General features: G+C 42.2%; 1 protein-coding gene across 1 annotated transcript in view; it reads left to right on the forward strand.

Annotated features, from left to right (window-relative positions):
* LOC142663112 (TBC1 domain family member 12-like) overlaps positions 1 to 19,829 on the forward strand; it is a 71,861-nt gene that overhangs the window by 14,271 nt on the left and 37,761 nt on the right. The window contains exons 2-3 of the mRNA XM_075841412.1: positions 6,247 to 6,370; positions 11,780 to 11,836. Of these exons, the coding sequence (XP_075697527.1) occupies positions 6,247 to 6,370; positions 11,780 to 11,836 (181 nt within the window). The remainder of the gene's footprint in view (positions 1 to 6,246; positions 6,371 to 11,779; positions 11,837 to 19,829) is intronic.

Raw genomic sequence — 19,829 nt, forward strand, 5'->3', positions numbered from 1 at the left:
TGGAGGAGCCCCTGATGTCCATTTACGCTCCAGGAGCAAATCCCTGGCCTGAAAGTTGCCGACGTCACTGTCCATATGTGGACAGTGACATCACGGGTCACCTCTAGGAGCAGAATCTCCGGCCAGAGCGTCGGCAACAGTGTTGATGTCTACAGGAGGGGCATGGGTGGCACTAAATTCCACTTCTGCTCCCAGGCCAGAGTGTTGGCAATACTCTGGCTGGGGATTCGCACGCCGGGTGATGTCGCATCCACCTTCCGGCAGCATTCGGTGTTCATCCAGCTAACAGTGAATTAAGGTAGGATATGGCGCAGGACCCCAAAACACTGCAGGTAACTCTCTTGGATCTTGCTCCTGCACAGGTCCAGCGCCACAACTTCTATCCCATGTGACAGAACAGATCCCATAGAAACTATGGGAACCGTTGTAGCATCAGTTTCCCTCCAGCATTTCTGCAACCCGCCGGAGGGAAACTGACAGGGACAACGGACATGTGTGAACAGCCCCTTAATGTTAATTTTAAAAGTGAGTTTTGCACACTTTTCCATCAATGTGTGGCAAGACATGTGGTGCAGTTGTACATTTTTATTTTTTGATGTCATATCCTCTTGACTGGACTCATTCATTAAAAGTTGAATTATGCAGGACGTCTCTTTTTTTCTTATTTGAACAGATGGCTATGCTGGCAGGACATCTCGAGCTATGTCAGAATATGGTCTGTGCAAAGTGAATCATATATTGCATGTAGTTTTATAAAATAACCAATATGTTTTAATGGTTTGTGTAGCTTAAAACTTTTAAACCCTATTTTTCTTCTAATAAGGTGCGGTCTCAACTTAAAGGGGTTTTCCAATACTTTTTATTTTATAAAAATTTTTTTTTTAATCAATGCAACGCTTCTCTATTGATACATTAATGCAATCTGACGCCTCATGCACGCGACCGAGTGTGCCGTCCGATCGGAGACTCTGACCATTTTTCACGGACCCGATTCATGCGCTAAAGTGAATGGGTCCGTGAAGACTATAGAGTTCCACTCGGATGCCGTCAAAAACGTCCCGAGTGGCACAATGGTCGTGTGCAAGAGACCGGACTATCCTTTTCTTCGTTTAAATTATTTATTGGTTTGTTTACTTCAGTATGGATTTGTTCACATCAGCGTTGCCCTTCCGTTGAGGGGTTCAGTCTGAGGTTTCCGTCGGGTTAACCCCTCAACAGAAAAGCAAACTGAAACCTTAGCTTCCGTTTCCCTCACCATTGATCTCAATGGTGACTGAAACATTGCGAATGGTTTCCGTTTGTCACCGTTGCGGCAGGTTTCCGTTTTTTTCAACGGAATCAATAGCGCAGTCGCTAATGTGAACAGGCCCTATGTCCGTTCCCCTTCTCTTCCTGTGTTTCTGGTCCCGGCATGCACCGCTTGTGTGCCAGCATGCAATGCGCCAGCAGCTGGGACTTACTCCACCCTGCTCTATCAGATAACAGAGTATGCGTGTTGGACATGGAGTGTTTGTCAACCACACGTGCTCTGAATAGGATGATTAGTACCTTGTACAACCCCTAAACACATGGTACAGTTGCCTCATTTGTGACGTGGCCATACACACACAGAACAGGAAACCGGAACTTAGAGCTCATCGACGGGGTTGGGTAGGAATTTGGGGTTTCAGGTTAGTAAGCTGTCACGTGACAAAAGATGCGATATGCCGCTGGGACCATTAGATTAAACGTAAGAATATTGCAAAAAGATTTGCATGGTTTGGTTTAAATCAATTGGATTGTTTGGTTCTGGAAAACCCCTTTAAGGACCCCTTTCTATATTGATCCTGGCCTGGCAATTCAACCCTAGCTTCATAAACCTCTGGATAGTAAAACCTGTCCCCTGCATCAGTCGAAATGTAGTATTGTGTCGGCCATTCATTCACTTTCTTGTTGGAAGCCACCACCTAGTGTGCAATTCGCCCTGCAGCGCACCCACTGGGGAAATGAAGCATTACACAGATCCCTTTAAAATCAGTAGACTTATCATGTAATGTACTGACGCATTGGGTCTCTTTGCAGCTGATTTCCACTCTGACTAATACATGAGTGTCCAGAACAGTGGACTATGGAGTGGTATACTAATGATTTTGTTTGCACATGCATTCAAATTTAATTAAAGGGGTTGTCTCCCCCCCCCCCCCCCCCCCATAGCAGATAGGTAATAAGTGGTTGATCGCTGTGGGTCCCACCGCTGGGACTCTTACAGATCAAAAGAATGGTGGTCCTGAATCCCCTGTATAAACGGAGCAGCAGGTCACACATGCACGCTGCCACTCCATTCATTCTCTACGGGACTGCCAGAAGTAGCCACAATCAGTGCTCAAACACTTATCGTGTGTGCTGTGGATAGGTGGTAAGTTGTTGTGGTGGGATCACCCCTTTAATTTAACTTACCACCTATCCCACAGCACACTAGGTACGAGTTGTACCACAGGCATTTACTTAATTGAGAATAACTAAGATATGCCCCTCTTTTTATTTTCATCCATGTTTAGTCTCCCTTGATGGTAGTATGTCATCTTTCAACGAGACTAACTAGCTGTAACGGTGACGTTTCGACACTACTGAGCTCACTGGCTGCAGCGGTCACGTCTTGTTAGCACGTCATTGCTGGAGCACCAGGGAAGGGTAGACCTGAGAGCGGTAAGGTGCGTATTACTGCTTTTATTTTAGATCACTGTAAACTGTTGTACAAAAAAATGTTGAGGTTGGAGATTCCCCTTTTTAAAGCCAATTTGCACAAGCAGATAATTGGTCAGATTTAGTGTGCTCGATAATTACTTCATCTAAACAGGTGAAGCGACTGATCGGCTTGTTGGTCACGTGGAAAATAATTTCTGAACCAAAAAATTAACGTTGGTCATTATGACATTTGAAGTGTGTGTGTGTGTGTGTGTGTGTGTATATATATATATATATATATATATATATATGTGTACTAAGCAATTTCTCTATTTTTATTTATTTTTTTAAATCATTCCATATATTTTGATGCTTAATATACACGGCCCTTAAGGGCACGGTCCCATGCAGCGGCAGCTTAAACTATTTCCTCATGCAGATAGCGAATGGTCGGACAATTTTGCAATATTGTGTGGCCATTCGCCACTGCATGGGGCTCCAGTTTTGGCCACATGCGTCTGCCGCTGCATTGGAACGCCTGGTATCTATAGTGGATGGTCAGAATTGCACGTCAGAATGCATTTCTTGTAGTTCACATGTGCATGATATTAGTGTATGAAATTTGGAAACTATAAATTGAGCTAAAAACGGTGTATCTAATCCTGTAAACTCACATGCCCTAGATTCTCAACATGTGGCATGAGTAATCCAGGGGTACGTGCCATGTCTCTTGGGGGCACTCACACTATCTCTTGCTTTGATTTTAATAGGCAGTGCAGTGTATGGTCATAACCTTGGGGGGTACTGTGCTGTAATATTTATTGAGTAGGTGGTACTTGGCTTAGAAACATTTGAGAAACACTGTCCTAGTCAACTCAAAGAGGGGGTTATGCTATTCGGTGATGTTGACTTTGACTAGTAGATGGCTTTTTGTCTAATTCAATAGTTTAATATTTCTTTTTAGAACAATTTGATCTGATGTGATTGTAGCTCCGGATCTATTACAATCTATTAAGAGTTGCTGGACGTTTTATGTAGATAAGTTCTATGTAAGGCTGTGTTGACTGCTACTTCGTTAGGAGCCTTTGTCGTAGATCTGGAAAATAACAGCGCTGCACTATTGTTTCCGGTAAAATTACCATGGAAACCAGACAGAACCTGTTACTGGATTTCATTATTATTTCATTATTATTTAAATAGTCAAAACAAAAAACACTGTCAATATAAATATTTTTTGTTAAGTCCCATTCTTTTGCTAATGCTCATATAAAATATACCTCCAGCCAAAACTGAAGATGTGCTTGTGATTCTGAATCCTTCTGTGGAGTTTATTACCCCCAGCTGTTGGAGCTCCAGTTTCTCCAGAAGCTTCCGGCCATCCATATTGGTTATCATTGGGCTCAGTTCTCACTTCCCTCTCTCAGGTCTCCCTGGCCGTCAGCCATATTGAGTTCTCATCCTTTTCACTGTATAGTTACCTACCTGATCAAATACCTGCAATGTAGGGGACCTATACCTTACCAAATTCTTCTTTATTATTGATGGTCGTGTCACACCACGCTTTCATCCTAACTTCTATCTTATGAAAGGTTTGAGGTTTGCTGAGAAGTGTAGTTTGGACACGTCAGAGAGGAAGTAGCTAGCTTCACCTCCTATTTCTTCTCCTACATTTTCTCTATATGGTGAAGGTAATCGTGGCCTGTTTATGTTCCAAAAAGCCAGGTTCAGGTGTAGAAGCAGCAAATATGCAAAGTGATTGTGGTGTCCCCAGTATTTCTGTATGAGATAGAGGTCATACTTCTGTATAGGATAGAGATCAGTGTGCTTATTTCTATCAGACTTTAGGAGACATCCGGCACAAAAATGTATGCTGCTGGACACCTAACTGACCCCTTAGGAAACTCTGGGATCGGTTTTGTCATTGCTTTCCCTGTGGTGTTTTCAAACTACAGTCGGAAAGCAGACAGGAAGGCCAGATGTATGTGAACAAGCCCTTATTTTGCCCAAATCCTAAACCGATTGAATAAACTGACAAGATAATAACAAGTGCGGATCAGCTTTGGGTTGGTCTCCAGTGCTGCATAGTTTCTGCAGGATTTTATGGGATGGTGATGTTTTGACACATGGTTTCACTCAGACTTGATGGAGGAAAAAGAGAAGAGGAAATAGCTGCGGTAGATCACAAGGATTCGGGAAGAAAACACATACCACTCTCCAGCAAGGAGGAAAAGTAAAAACATCGTTTTGATGACCTATTTCTTGGAAGGACTGCGGCTCTATTAAATGTGACCCAGAACTTGTTAATGAAGCGCTCGTTATCTTGAATTTTAGATGAGACGTCACTTAAGTAATTACAGCGGCCGGATCTTCTCACAGATCGGGATGGTACATGAACACTGAATATTCATGACCACATCACTGAAATAGTCCTAATGTATGTTTGCTCCCCATAGGAGAGCACTTTGTAGTGCGAGCAATCATCTGGGCTGATAAATATATAGTGCCAGTAAGAAGAAATGTTTCTTGATTTTTCTGCAGTTACTCCTAGCATCTGGCCTCCCAGGAAATCACTTGAAGGACTGTTCCCCATGATGAATTTCGGCATGAAGATGCTCATACGTGCTGAGAGATTGCAGCTGCCGTCTCAGTCGTCCAGATACAGCAGATTGTTTGTTTAAGCTCAAATTATGAAAATGGTTCGCCGAGCGAATACGGACGATGAATAAATCATTAAAGAGCAGCTCAACCTAAAAATAAAGACTTCACCATACAAAATACTGTCCGTTTCCAAAGTCAGATCGATTTTATTTCTTATCATCTTTATGGCTAGACAAGGTGAACTTTAGTCATCAAACGACAGGTTTTTTTTGGGATTGAGTATATATTCGGTCTTTTTTGTATATGTAAAAAATCAAAAGCAGCCCCAAAATGTGAATATCAATTTGCCAGACGCATTGGCTACCTGGCTCCTGGAGTTTGTCTAGCTCATCAGTATGGCTGTGACTTATGTATTGCAGGATAGGATAATATAGGATCTATCTCTAGATGTGACCCTGGCTCCATTATGACCACTGTACAATATTGTATTATGTGAATTTGTATGTTACACATTTTGATAAGTTTACTGATAATTTTTAGAAACAGATCAAATTGTTGTGTTTGTGCTCTAAGGAAATGTCAGAATAGTTGAATCCTTTTATTAATGACTCGTGTAGGTTGAGGACTAAGTCTGCGTTCACATCTGCGTCAGGGCTCCGTTCCGACGTTGCGTCAAAATTTTCCATCGGAACAGAGCCCTGACTGACGCCAACGGAAACCAGAGGTTTCCATCACCATTGATTTCAATGGTGGCGGATCCGGTTCCAATGGTTTCCGTTTTGCCTCCGTTGTGCAGGGGTTCCGTCGTTTTGACGGAAACAATAGTGTAGTCAATTACGCTACTGATTCTGTCAAAACGACGGAACCCCTGCACAACCGGAGACCCCTGGTTTGTGTCAGTCAGGGCTCCGTTCCGTCGGAACAGATGTGAACGCAGCCTAAAGCGGACCTTTTAAAATACATGTTTCCTTCTTTTACTTTCAGGAACTTCTTTTCTAAGAGATCAAAGGACCTCAAATCACCAGCAGCAAGTGCTCCCGGCTGGAAGCTGTTTGGTAAAGTTCCTCCTAGAGAAAATGCTCTGAAAGACTGTAAAATCATTCAGCAGGTGAGCTGCCCTCTTTCTAGTAAATACTAGAATTGCAAATGCTAGCCCCGTCTCCTCTTTCATGTCGGAATATTTCTAGAAGATCAGGATACAACATAAAGTGTCTTGGAACTGTTTAAAATGCAAACATTACATCTGAAGTCTTAAGGCTGTTTTATTTTTATTTTTTTACATCTGCGTTATGGTTTTCTATTATTCTGGAGCAGAACAACGAAAACTGGAGCCACCAGATCTGTTGCATGAGGGTCACCAAAGGCACCCCACAGAACCCGTTGACTTTAAAGGGGTTTTCCAGCCACTAACAATTGATGGCCTATCCTCACAATAGGCCATTAATAGCTGATGGGTCGGGGACCAACTTTCAGGACCCCCGCCGATCAGCTGTTTTGAAGGGGTCGTAGCGCTCGTACGGTTGTTGCTACCCCTTTATTCTTGCTAACTGATTTTTCGACACGCATTTAGCGGCGATCACGGGTATTGTAGCCTTTTCTCCCATTGAAGTGAATTGGGGAAAAGGCTGCAATACCTGTGAATTGACGATAAATGCGTGTCGACGACACTGTGAGCAAGAAGAAATAAAGGGGAAGCAGCGCCTTCAAAACAGCTGATCAGCGGAGGTCCCGGAAGTCGGACCCTGACCCATCCGCTATTGATTGCCTATCCTGAGGATGGACAATCAATTTTTAGTGGCTGAAAAACTAAGAATAGCATGGTGTTGTCAAATATGAGAAAATTCCTTTTACAGAAATACTCACATTGAAAAATCAAAAAATACAATGGGGTACCGCACATAAAACAAAAAAACGGATTAAACCCTTAACGACCACCCACCGTCTTTTGACGGTAGGCGGTGCATGTTCTTCGTCTACAGCGACTTCTTTTGGCGTCACTGTAGAAGAGACTGGGCTGTAGAAGGGACTGTGGGCTGCCCTAACAGCAGCCTCTGTCATAGTGGCAGAATATAATGTATTAGCCTACAGGAGTATGCTAATACATTACAAGTTATAAATAAAGTTATCCCTTAATGGGATTAAAAAAAAAAAAAAAAGTTAATTAAAAGTCCATTATTTTGCATAAAATATGTGTTATTGCCCCTACACTAAAAAAAAAAACCTACACATATTCGCTATCTAAACGACCAAAATAACCTGAAAATTTACTATTTTAGCGTGAAACGTGAACGGGATAAAAAATAAACAAGAAAAACTATGCCAAGAATCGCTTTTCCTTATGCTCACGGCGTAAAAATATTTTTTTTCTACCTCCAAACTATGGAAAAAAATTAATACAATTTCTCCCACATATCTCGCGAGATCACATCTGCTGTCATTCACAGAAACTTTACTGAAGTGTCGGGAGTGTGAATAGACATCGCGTCCTGGCTGAAGGTGATTTTATTCACTCCCATGACACTTCGGTAAAGTTAATGGGGAAGTATGTGACTGCACAGCGTGATCTCGCGAGATCACGCTGTGTTGCGAGTACTTCTAAAGATGAATGGAGAGAAGTGTATGACGCTGATTAGTCACTGATTGGTCAGCGTCATACACTCCTCTGTACAACGCCCAGTTGGTAAAAAGTAAAAACACACCCAGTTGTCTATTAAGAAACTTATTGGCATAAATCTAAAATTGCTCATAACTTGCTAAAATTTTTAAAAATAAAAAACACTTATGTACATTCCAGCGCCGATCAGCTTATGTAGGAGATAGGGCACTTATAATCTGGTGACAGAGCCTCTTTAAGTTCTCTTTTTACCACATCTCCAGTAATTGAATCTCTGAACGATAAGGTTTCTCTCCCCACATGTAATCCTATTTTAATACAAGGGTATCTTTGATATGAGACACAGTCCAAAGTATAGAGGGAAAAAAAAGCAGGACTCAAACGCCTCTGTAGAGCCCCCCGTTGATAAAGAATTGCCAACCCTAACTACCTGATTACTATTATTTCTATTGTTTTCTACATATTTCCGATGACAGTCTGAGATTCTCGAGCTTAGCCACCAACCGTATTAAAAGCTGATCTAAAATCAACAAACCAAACCCTTACACAATTCTGAATGTCATCAACGTGATTTAATATAGTATGTATCGCCAGAGCCACAGCGTTCTCAGTTGATTAGTTTATAGACTTTGCATACACTTGTGTTCTGTTAAAGGACACAATGTCCTCGTCTTGTGCTCTATATAAAGGGGTTGTCTGGCGCCATTACCGAACAGCGACCAAGGTCGCAAGCACCGCATATACATATTCACGGACGTAATCGGTGTCTGAAGAAGGTCGGATGTATAGACCGAAACGTTAAACCAATTTTGGATTACTGCTTTTCTCTATATGAAATAAAATATCACTTATTGCATAATACCTTAGAGTGCTGAGTTCCCATTTCTAGCCTGTGGATAGGTCATTGGTATGAAAAACCGCCCCCTGCCTGGACAACCTCTTTAAAGAGCAAAGCATCATTGAACTATTGCTCACTCGCATTTTGGACTGATTTGAGGCCTAAAATTTCACTACCTTCTCAGCGCTTTTGCGAAAATCCCACACTGACTTCTCCTAGGCCACTGCTGAAGAGCTTAGGAAATTCTGACACCTATCGAGTCCAATTGAGTCTTTCCCATACAAGCTCCGTAGTGTATAACAGCCAGATATGACAAATAGGGCTGTGATTTTTGCAAAAAGTCTTGGGCATTTTATAATTTCGAGGATACAACAAAAAAGTACCCGAAAAAAAAAAGGCTGAATAAACAAATAATTTACAGTTAATTTGCCTGTAGAAATCCTTTGTGATTAACAGGCGATAATAGTTTACAATATCTGGCTTTCCATCAAGTTCTGCTGTCAGTAGCTGCCAGCTGTGCCCGCTCATTTGTGGTAATGTGGTTTAACAATCCCCTTTAGATCAGCTGTTTATGGAAGCAGCCGTCATATGACTGGACTAGTCTAGATAATGGCGGCTCACTGGCTTCCTATCGTCGTACAATAATCTCTTCCTCTGTCATACCATCGATGTAAAACTGTCTATTCTCTCATTACTGCGATGCAGCCGGCGCGACACTGCGATCACACATCGATCTTTAGCCATGTGGACTTTGTCAAGGGCAAAGTGGCCGTGTAGCCCTAGCCTAAATGTGACGCAACCTTCCAGATTGAGAATTTGGAATGTGTTTTAAGAGAGGGAAAGGCATCTTAAATATTCCAGGATTGTCCGGGACAGATGCCCATAGCTTTCTAAAGCAGTCATTCTATGAAAGTAGCAGGGAGCATTTTCTCTTTATACTGGGTCCACATCATCCTGTTTTTTTTTTAAATGCGATGACTAAAGATGTATGAGGGAAATTCAATTTGCTTGGAAACCTTTTTTTCTCATATACATTATTACATTTTTAAACCATTACAGAAAACCTTCTCTTACCACCTCCTCGTCTCCCACCCACGCTGCTAACAGAGCAAACATGAAGCCGCAAATAGTGTAACCGTACGTGCGGGGATAGTACAGCAGTATCGTCATTACATTCAATATCCGTGCTTAATGGGAACACACACACACACACACACACACACACACACACACACACACACACACACACACACACACACACACATATTATACACACACACACATACATATTATACACACACGCACACAGTCATATTATACACACACATATTATACACACACGCACACAGTCATATTATACACACACACACACACACACACACACACACACACACACATATTATACACACACGCACACAGTCATATTATACACACACATATTATACACACACGCACACAGTCATATTATACATACACACACACACACACACGCACACAGTCATATTATACATACACACACACACACACAGTCATATTGCACACGCGCACACACACACACAGTCATATTATACACATGCACACGCGCACACACACACAGTCATGTTATACACACACACACACACCAGTTCCTGTCTAGGGCTGCACGTCGAGATGATGTTGCTGTAGAATCAGTCGCTTTCCGATATGGAAACATTGAAGTTGCTATGTGTTTGCGATTTTTATAGTGACTTGTGGGTCATGTCCTGTAGCCTGAGCCTAAAGGAATTTCTCTTACTAAAGAAACGAACATATGGCAGAATCATCAACGTTTAAGGGTATATTTACAGTTTACGAGTTGTGTTTTCACTTTTGTTTGTGCCAAAACGGCGCAGCTTGCCGCAATTACAAATCCGCTGGTGTGCCTCCTATTGTGTCCAGAAATTAAATGCTACAAGCGCAAAGAAAAAAAGAACTTTGGCACACATTTCTCTATCTTTTTAAATGCAAAATTGTGCCTAATCTGCTCTCTGACATTTTTATTACCCATTTGCGCCAGAACTTAGAGCAATGTGCTCTAAGTTCAATAAAAAAAAAAAAAAAGTGGAGTGAAAAATAAACGTGGCTTACAACTCGGCCAGGATTTAAAACACACTTATGAAATGCAGCTTTTTCAAAAAGTTGCAAATCACAAAGTTGCATCTCTACTTTAGGCCTCTTTCACATGGCAGGATTTTGGTCCGTATTTGTAAGCTAAAACTAGGAGTGGGTCCAAAACATGAAAGACGTGCACATCTTTCTATTATACTTTTTCTCTGTTTTGGATCCAGTCCTAGGTTTGGCTTAAAAAAAAAAAAAACTGACCAAAAACCTTACACACGTAGGAAAAAGTGGTGGGTATGAACTGCTTCAGATCAAAATTATGCATAAGAGAGAAGGACCTTGTCATGGTGCTAAAGGCCGGAAGTAGTTGTTTCATGATTGTGCCGGTCTCGCTTCAGACATAAGGGGATAATTCCAGCTGTGTTCAATGATGCTGTAAATGACAGTTCTGCAATTGGAAATTAACTTCACTATGAAGCTTTTGGTTAAAATGAATCTCCACCTTTTAATACCATGTTTGTTTTAGGCTACGTTCACACGGCCGTCTTCACAACAATGACGTTCAATGGCTGTATTCACATGGCTGTTTTTTTAACGGCCCGTGAAAACTGACCGCCACAAAATAGGACGTCCTATTTTTGGCTGTTTTCACGGCCAGACAACCCCCATAGAACTCACAAACTTTTAGCATACGCTGGGTGAACGGCTATGTTTTCCGTATGCGCTCGCGAGCTTTGCTGTCACATATGCCAAGTGTTTTAATAAGGTGTGATCAGGGCCTTTAAGATAGGTGGGGAAGGCGAGGGGGGTCACTGGAGCCGCCACTTATATGGTTGTCACTTTTTTATTCTGCATTTTGAAAAATTGTTACTTTACTCATGTTTACATATTATTATTTACATATTTTATATCCTGTTTGTACTATCTTTTTTTCCTTTTCTATGTTTGGTGTGTCACTAAGGCTTACATTTTGTTTTTCTCATTAGGATGACAGTTCTGGCAGTCTTTCTTCAGTCTCAACGCCAAATCTATTAAACACAGGGGTATGGAATTTAATATATTAATTTTCTAGTCTCCATGTGCTCCATGCATGAGCTGTGTAATGGTTACGTCTTGGTTGTGCATGGAAAGCTGACTTCAACATGTTTATAACCCTTCCAGTTCATCAAAGCCATTCTAACAAACATGCCTCATGCTGCCACACCGCGAACCTTGCATACATAGACTATACTGTCCTTCGATAAGGCAGAGGTACATTACATGTTTGATACATCGACTGAAATGAAAATAAACATTAGTAATTATTGTCAAGCTCTTCATATACTGTTCTATGTTACAACAGGTAAGGCTCTGTTCACGTCTGCGTTGGGTCCCGTTCTGGCGCTCTGACGGAAACCTCAGACGGAACGGGACCCTGAGCAGACACAAACTGACACTTTCCGTTTCCATCACCGTTGGTTTCAATGGTGACAGAGCCGATGCCCGTGGTTTCCGCTTGTATCTTTTCTGCACCGGATCCGTTGTTTTGCCGGACTACACTATTGCTTTCCGGCAAAACAACGGATCCAGTGCACAAAAGACAAACGGAAACCACGGGCATCAGATCTGTCGCATGTATTTCAATGGGGCCGTACACACGGCCATTGTTTCAACGGACTGTGTGAAGGGTCTGTTGAAAAATAGAATATGTCCTATTTTCTTGCGTTTTCATGGATCCCTCGATAGTCTATGAGGGATCTGTGAAAATGGGACCCGCACGGGTGCAAATTTGCACTAGTTTGTGTGAATCTGGCCTTACCAGTGACTGACATTTGCCATGTATCTACATGTATACAAGACAGCCATCAGTCATTGGTGGGAGAAGCAGAGGGAGTGCTGCCTTCATTATTACAATGGACACCTAACTAGGAGTCTGCTGTATTCTTTGTATCGCTCTATTAAGGCGCAGTGTTATTTTTTTTAGTGCAGACCTGACCCCCTTTAACAGGGCAGCATATTCAGCTGATCAATCTGCTTTTAATGGATTGCAATATATTCTATTTTATTTAAAGGCTATGTATACCTTCTAAATGGTTTTTATTGCATCAATGTGTTTTTTGAGGGGGGGGGGGGGTTATATGGACCGCAACAGTGACGTTGGCAGCAATGCTGGAGTCACCGGGCAGAGCATCAGCTGGATGCACGCCCTCAGTCACATGGGGCCGTGTCGGCGCGTCATCAATATTAGAAAAGCTCCAGGACTTCCGGGAACAGTACACCGGGTTTGAACGGCACCATTTAGTACTGAATTTTTATTTAAAGTACATTAGTAAGTGGCTTCTTTTTACATAAAAATATGAATACAAAGCCATTTTTGGTCCCCGGATAATCCCCTTAAAGAGGTCGCCATGAAGTGGCAAGTGGGCTTATACAGTTTCATTAAAATGTAAACTAAGCACCTCATGTTCATATATTTTTACATTTTGCTGAGCCGCAATAGATCAAGTATAGCAAGTGGATGTGCGGTCCAGGTTTTCTCTCCCCTTGTTAATCACATCTAAGTTCATCAACTTAGATGTAATGGATATTGGGTGGATCTTGATGGAATTGGCTGAGCGAGAATGATACAGCTTTTATGTATACAGGATACATAGAAGCTGTATCGTGAAAAAAAAAAAGTCTTTAAAAACAACATTTATTTCATGGCAAAAAAAAATGTCTTTAAATGTATTGAAGTATTTTTGTACATACAAGCTGTGGAGACCCTGTTGTAAATTGCATAAAGTAGGAGTACCAGAAGTGTTCCATAAATGGCCCCTAAGTGTACAGTGACTACATTTAAAGGCTTGAAGCAAAGCATTTCTCTGCTCCTATGACCACACTTTCAGCCAGCGCATAAGGTCACGGAGTGGAGCCAGATCACCATACACGCCAATGTTGGCACAACATTGCTCTCATAATAGGTGTTGGATGCGTCGTACAATGTCACCCGTTGAACCCCATTGACACTAGCGATGTATGTTGTGCTGTTCTTGCTGTTAGGCCCCAGGCTGCTATAGTAACCCATCAGCACCCTATCGTGCTAATGGGCTGAAAGCGGGAGCCTTGTCCCTTTGTCAAACTTTTTCGGTGACAGACGCTTTTGACTGTGGCACTTAAGGGGTTAGGCGGCTCAGATCATAGTCATCTTTGATCTAGGCAGTTATAGCGGGATGTCTGCTTTTTAGATACAGCCGATACCTGAAAGTGATGGCGCGGACACAGCTCATCAACCAGCACTGTCACTGCGCTGGTCTGGAGGGGGTTATGAGTGGAGTCCAGACCGACCATGGAATATGCAGTAATTAAGTGAATTCCTGAGTATGGGGGAGTATTGTAATAGTGGTGTATATTTTCATGTAATACATTGCATTAACAGCGCATTTATATTGTGCAATTCATTAACGCACTGTGGCAAAAACGATTAATGACTTTAGAGCAAGTATACAGATGTGTAAGAGCTATCACACAAACAAAAACCATGCATATACAGGAAAAATCCGAGAAAAGACCGGAAGTAGCAAAATTATAAGCAGGACTTTGGGGTTGGACTTTGAGAATCCTGAAGTCTTTATCTAGTGAGAACTATGGTTTTCCAGAATTTTTAATTTCACCTATTAAACCAGCAATACCTGGTGGAAGTGGGTGAAAAATCATTATGTAACCAATAGCTATCTTCTAATTAGGTTCTGTACTTTTAGCATTACATTTTTTTGGTGTACCCGTGCTGTATGCTAATGAGTGTATGACTTTGAGTTAGTCTCACCTCCTTTTGATTAACAGCCCCTCACCCCCCCCCCCCCCCAGCACACATGAAATCCTGCGCTTGCGCATCGATGTTCTGGTGCGTCTGGACAACGGGACACCATAGCGGCGCATGCGCAGTAACTAGATTTGAGGCTAGGACAAAGCAGGGAAGGGCGTCTGACCATACATGATGGACTCATGTGCGGTATCTCAGGGTGGGCCGGTTTTCAGCGGTGGGGGGGCATAAGAAAAGGAACGAACGAGACTGCCGCATTATTACCATGAAAGGCGTGAAATATTTGCAGACCGTTCTCCTCCGACCGTAAAGTTTAGGAGAGGGGATAACGGCAATGAATTTGACAGCAGCGGCCAGTGAGGGGTGAGTAGAGGTCAATAGTTGGAACGCTGGTGACAGGTTCTCTGTCTATTTAATATTTACCTTGTGTACTGATTTTGAGCTGTGTGATATTCTCCATTTGTGTAGAGCGATCTGCTGGTTCTGTTACCAGTAAGCAGTACATTTTTGGAGCTCAGTTGACACGGTTAAAGGGGCTTTCCATGATAGTGGTTTTCATTCAAAAAGAAAAAAACTGCAGTAAGATCACCTTTATCAATTTAAGGGAAAATGGAGTCATTTAATCTGCTTCTTTATAATCTAGCATGCAGAAAAAGAAAATGACATGCTGGATTAACAGAAATGTTCTCTACACCAGCACTTGGCGGGTTTTCTGCAGCTACGCAGTTACTCCTGAAGATTACGTTCTCGTACACACTCTGTATTAACATCCGTATGTCTGTTGGTGACGATGGTAATGTCCCATGTCCTCACGCTGGGTCATGGTGCATACATGTTAACACTACCAAGTGTGTCGAGTATTTTACAACTTCAGGCACAGGCCAGATGGAGTGTCAATCCTCAAGAGCCCTTAGGCCGGGTTCACACACGGCATGAATTATGCGGGTTTTCCACAACGGATTTAATTGCGGAAAATCCGCAGCACAATACAGTAGCAGCAGAGTGGATGAGATTTGAACAAATCTCATCCACACGCTGCGTATATGGTAAGCGGAAAAAACGCTCAGAAATGGACCTGCAGTGCGGTTTTTTTAATCCGCAGCATGTCCATTGTATTTGCGTAATTGCTGCTCTTTTTTTTGTTGCAGGTTTTCCCCATTGAATTCAATGGGGAGGTGAAACCTGCAACAAATAGCAGATGTTGTGTTTTTTTGCAGCAGAAATGCAGTGATTCCGCTGCAAAAATTGCAACTCAGAAAAAAATAGTCTTACCCAGAATTTTGTGCTTCTACGTCCAGGACATCTTCCCAGGATGACTTTTCTTCCCATGTGACTGCTGCATAGAATCACAGGCTGCAGCGGTCACATGGGATGAAACATCATCTTAGGAGGCTGGGCTGTAGGACGGCGGAGGGACGCGCCGACATAGCTACCTACGGGTAAGTATGAAACGTTTTATTTTTTTATTTTTCATGTAGTTTTCCACAGCGCACATTCCGGCCGAAAAACCGCAACACAATTTGGTGCGGTCTTTTGGCCAGAATCCTCTGCGGCGCTCAGGGCGGATATGCTGTGTGCTTTTATGCAGCTGATCCGCCCTGTGTGAACTTGCCCTTCGGGTGCACATACTTGCGTGTTCATATATAATGACATCTGTTGGTTAGTTACACAACTAAACTGTTGATAAAAGAGGAATTACTCTTTGTAACCTTTTTCCCATGTGATGCACCATATGGGGAAGTAATTTGCCCTAAAAGGGCGTATGGGCAGGGATTTTGTAAATTAGGCAACCTCTTTAACTCAACTTCTCGTTCACATCTGCGTCAATCCGTCAGAGGAGCAGAACAAAAAAAATACTAAAAGCGCTGGACCCGTTGTATGACAGAGACCATCGGCACCCGACAGAACCCATCGACTTTAATGGGTTCCATCGGTGGTTTTACCGGAAACCATGGCGCAAAGTGGTATTTTTGGCTGAATCTGTGACAAAGGCCCCTTACACAGCCTCCGATATGAACCAGGCCTTACACCTTGACCACACTCCCTTTTCTTTTCCGGTTTTCTTTTTTTGGAGTGAGAAGACAAGTGTTGCAATTTTGGCACCATTTTTTTTAATCAAAATCCGGTGTAAAATGAATAATGAATGTGAGCCCATGGTTTTGTAAAATTATTCTAAAATGATAGTATAGCCACACATAGAGTTGCAGTGTACTTATGTGTATCATTGCTTGCACACTACCGGTATCACACCAGAAATGAGGATACGCAGACTTGGAGACCATTGAAACCTCCATGCAGTTGTCCACCTGTTTAAGTATTGAACCCAGTGCTGCATTGCATCCGATCTAAGCCCTGTGCCATCATGTTGTTCCATAGGTGACCATCGCCTGTAAAACGGACACTATTGTAGCTTTTGGTTCTTTTTGTTCTGTCCTCATGGAGGAATAAGTAGCTCCTTACAATCTTGATGTTTTTTTTCCTGGCTTATTCGTAGTTTGATGGGAATAGCTTTCCATAGACGCTGAGCTGCAGCTGGGACTTGACTCATTATTCCGAGCCTGGAGACCACTGAGTGGGAATCTTCTTGTGATACATCAGGAATGACCTCATCCCCGCTTGACTATATCATAGGGAGGGACCACTTGACCTTGTGAACCTTTTGGCTGCCTCTTTAATGGCATCATTCTGATGAACTGGGCACATCATCTTTGTATTGCCAGGAGAGAGGAAAGGGAGCTGTGATTTATATAAGATTAAACAAACTTCTTCAAGGACATTGCAGAATAAAGTAGACTGCCTGTCTGAATTTTAATGTTGAGATCCATAGGACCATAATACATTTACAGCTCATCACTCTCCTTCTACTCAAATAACTGTTTAAGTCACGTGTTTTTATCTCTTTGAATAGTAAAGTGAGTACATTTTTGTATTACCCCATAAAATCAGAATGCTGGAGCGTCTTTTCTGAGAACTCTGCATTGTGCTGTTACTCCTGGAAATGTATAAATAAATGAATAACTGGGTGTTACTATTCCTCTTGTCAGTAAGTTGTGTCCCTACACAGCCGGACGCTGCCAGTACTGATTGAACAGTGACAGATTGTGTACTGATATGGCCCATTTACAAGGGGAATGGTAGCAGCCAGTGACTATTAATACATTTCCAGGAGGCATAAAAGAGGATTGACACACCATAGAGTTCGATAGCCGGAGATATGGCTATTTGAAGTGATCCCCTTCCCTCCAGCCTCAGTCTCTCACACTGTGTGAAGCAGCTTCATGCTGATTGGACAGCGTCTGAGGCTGTGAGGTAGCTCCACCTCACTAGAATCGCTATTGTTTACACCCATTCGTCACGTATAGGTTCATTTGCATATTTAGAAAGAAAGCTCATAACTTTTAAAATAAGCTTTTTGGGACACAATTTTCACTAGCATTATCCCCGTGACACTGCCTATTAGATTACCTAGGAGATAGGGCATTACTAAACTTGTGACCAATAATCTTTAAACAGTTTGTGGCCATTTTAAAAATAAAACCACATAGTCTTAACGGAATAAGAGAAGGACCTGGGTATTCTGTTTACAAATAAGCTAAGCAGCAGCACTCGATGTCAGGCAGCAGCTGCAAAAGTAAATAGGATTATAGGGTGTATAAAAAGAGAGCTAAAAACTGTGATTCAAAAGTAATATTGCCCCTCTGTAAATCCCTTGTAAGGCCGCATCTAGAATATGGAATTCAGTTTTGGGCTCCACATTGTAAAAAGGACATAGGAGAACTGGAGAGGGTTCAAAGATGGCCAACTAGATTATTAAATGGGATAGGAGGTGTCACTTACAATGAAAGGCTAGAAAAATTGGGCCTGTTCAGCTGGGAAAAAAGACGTCTTAGAGGTGATCTTATTAATATGTATATGTGGGGTCAATACAGAGAACTAGCACATGATCTGTTCCTTCCAAGGACTCTACAAAGGACCAGGGGATATCCATTGCGTGTGGAAGAAAGACGTTTCAGACATCCATATAGGAAAGTGTTCTTTACAGCTAGAGTGGTCAAGCTACAGAATGCCCTACCCCAAGAGTTAGTGATGGCAGATACGATATCTGCATTTAAAAAAGGCTAGATTCCTATTTATTTACGAATGGCACTGAGGGTATGTTCACACGCTAGCTGCCTTTTACGTCTGAAAAGACGGACTGTTTTCAGGAGAAAACAGCTGCCTCGTTTCAGACGTAAAAGCTCCTCCTCGCATTATGCGAGGCGTCTTTGACGCCCGTAATCTTGAGCTGCTCTTCATTGACTTCAATTAAGAACGGCTCAAATTACGTAGCAAAGAAGTGTCCTGCACTTCTTTGCCGAGGCAGTCAATTTACGCGTCGTCGTTTGACTGCTGTCAAACGACGACGCGTAAATGACTGGTCGTCGGCACAGTACGTCGGCAAACCCATTCAAATGAATGGGCAGATGTTTGCCGACGTATTGGAGCCCTATTTTCAGGCGTAAAACGAGGCATAATACGCCTCGTTTACGTCTGAAAATAGGTCGTGTGAACCCAGCCTTATAGTTAATCAAGCAATGAATGACGGGTAATTTATTGAGAAAGTTGAACCTGATGGACCTATGTCTTTTTTTTTTTTTTTCAACTTTTGTAACTGTTAAGCTTCGTTCACATCTGCGCTAGGGTCCCGTTCTGTCTGAGCTTTCCGTCGGAACGGAACCCTTGCACAACTGAGACAAACGGAAAACAAAGGTTTCCGTTTCCATCACCATTGATTTCAATGGTGACGGATCTGGTCCCAATGGTTTCTGTTTCTCAGTTGTGCAAGGGTTCCGTCGTTTTGATGGAATCAATAGCGTAGTCTAATTTTTTTAATCCAGAAGTTACTCCATTTTATGTTTGAGATGCTTTGGATCAGTAAAGAAACAAAAAAGCTTTAAGGAGAATACATACAGTTTTTTTGAAAATTATATTTTTAGAAATCTCTAGCACGTTTTAATTAAACAAGTGTGAAATTGAGTTGTTGAAATGTAAGGTCATCAAAGATTAACTTTACACTATTTTAATGTAGCTGTAATATTTCTGTATAAAAGTGAGTCTTTAAAGTGACCCTATTAGTTGCGGGTGCAGCGCCTTCAAATGTTCTGGGTCTTTTTTGTGTGTGTAAGAAAAAAGCCTAAGGTACCTTGGTCCATTCGTTCTTGGGAGGGGTGCGAGAGGTCGGACCTCCGCTTCTCATGTTATGGCACTTCCTAGTG

Source organism: Rhinoderma darwinii, chromosome 11 (assembly GCF_050947455.1).
Source record: "Rhinoderma darwinii isolate aRhiDar2 chromosome 11, aRhiDar2.hap1, whole genome shotgun sequence".
NCBI classification, from domain to species: Eukaryota; Metazoa; Chordata; class Amphibia; order Anura; family Rhinodermatidae; genus Rhinoderma; species Rhinoderma darwinii.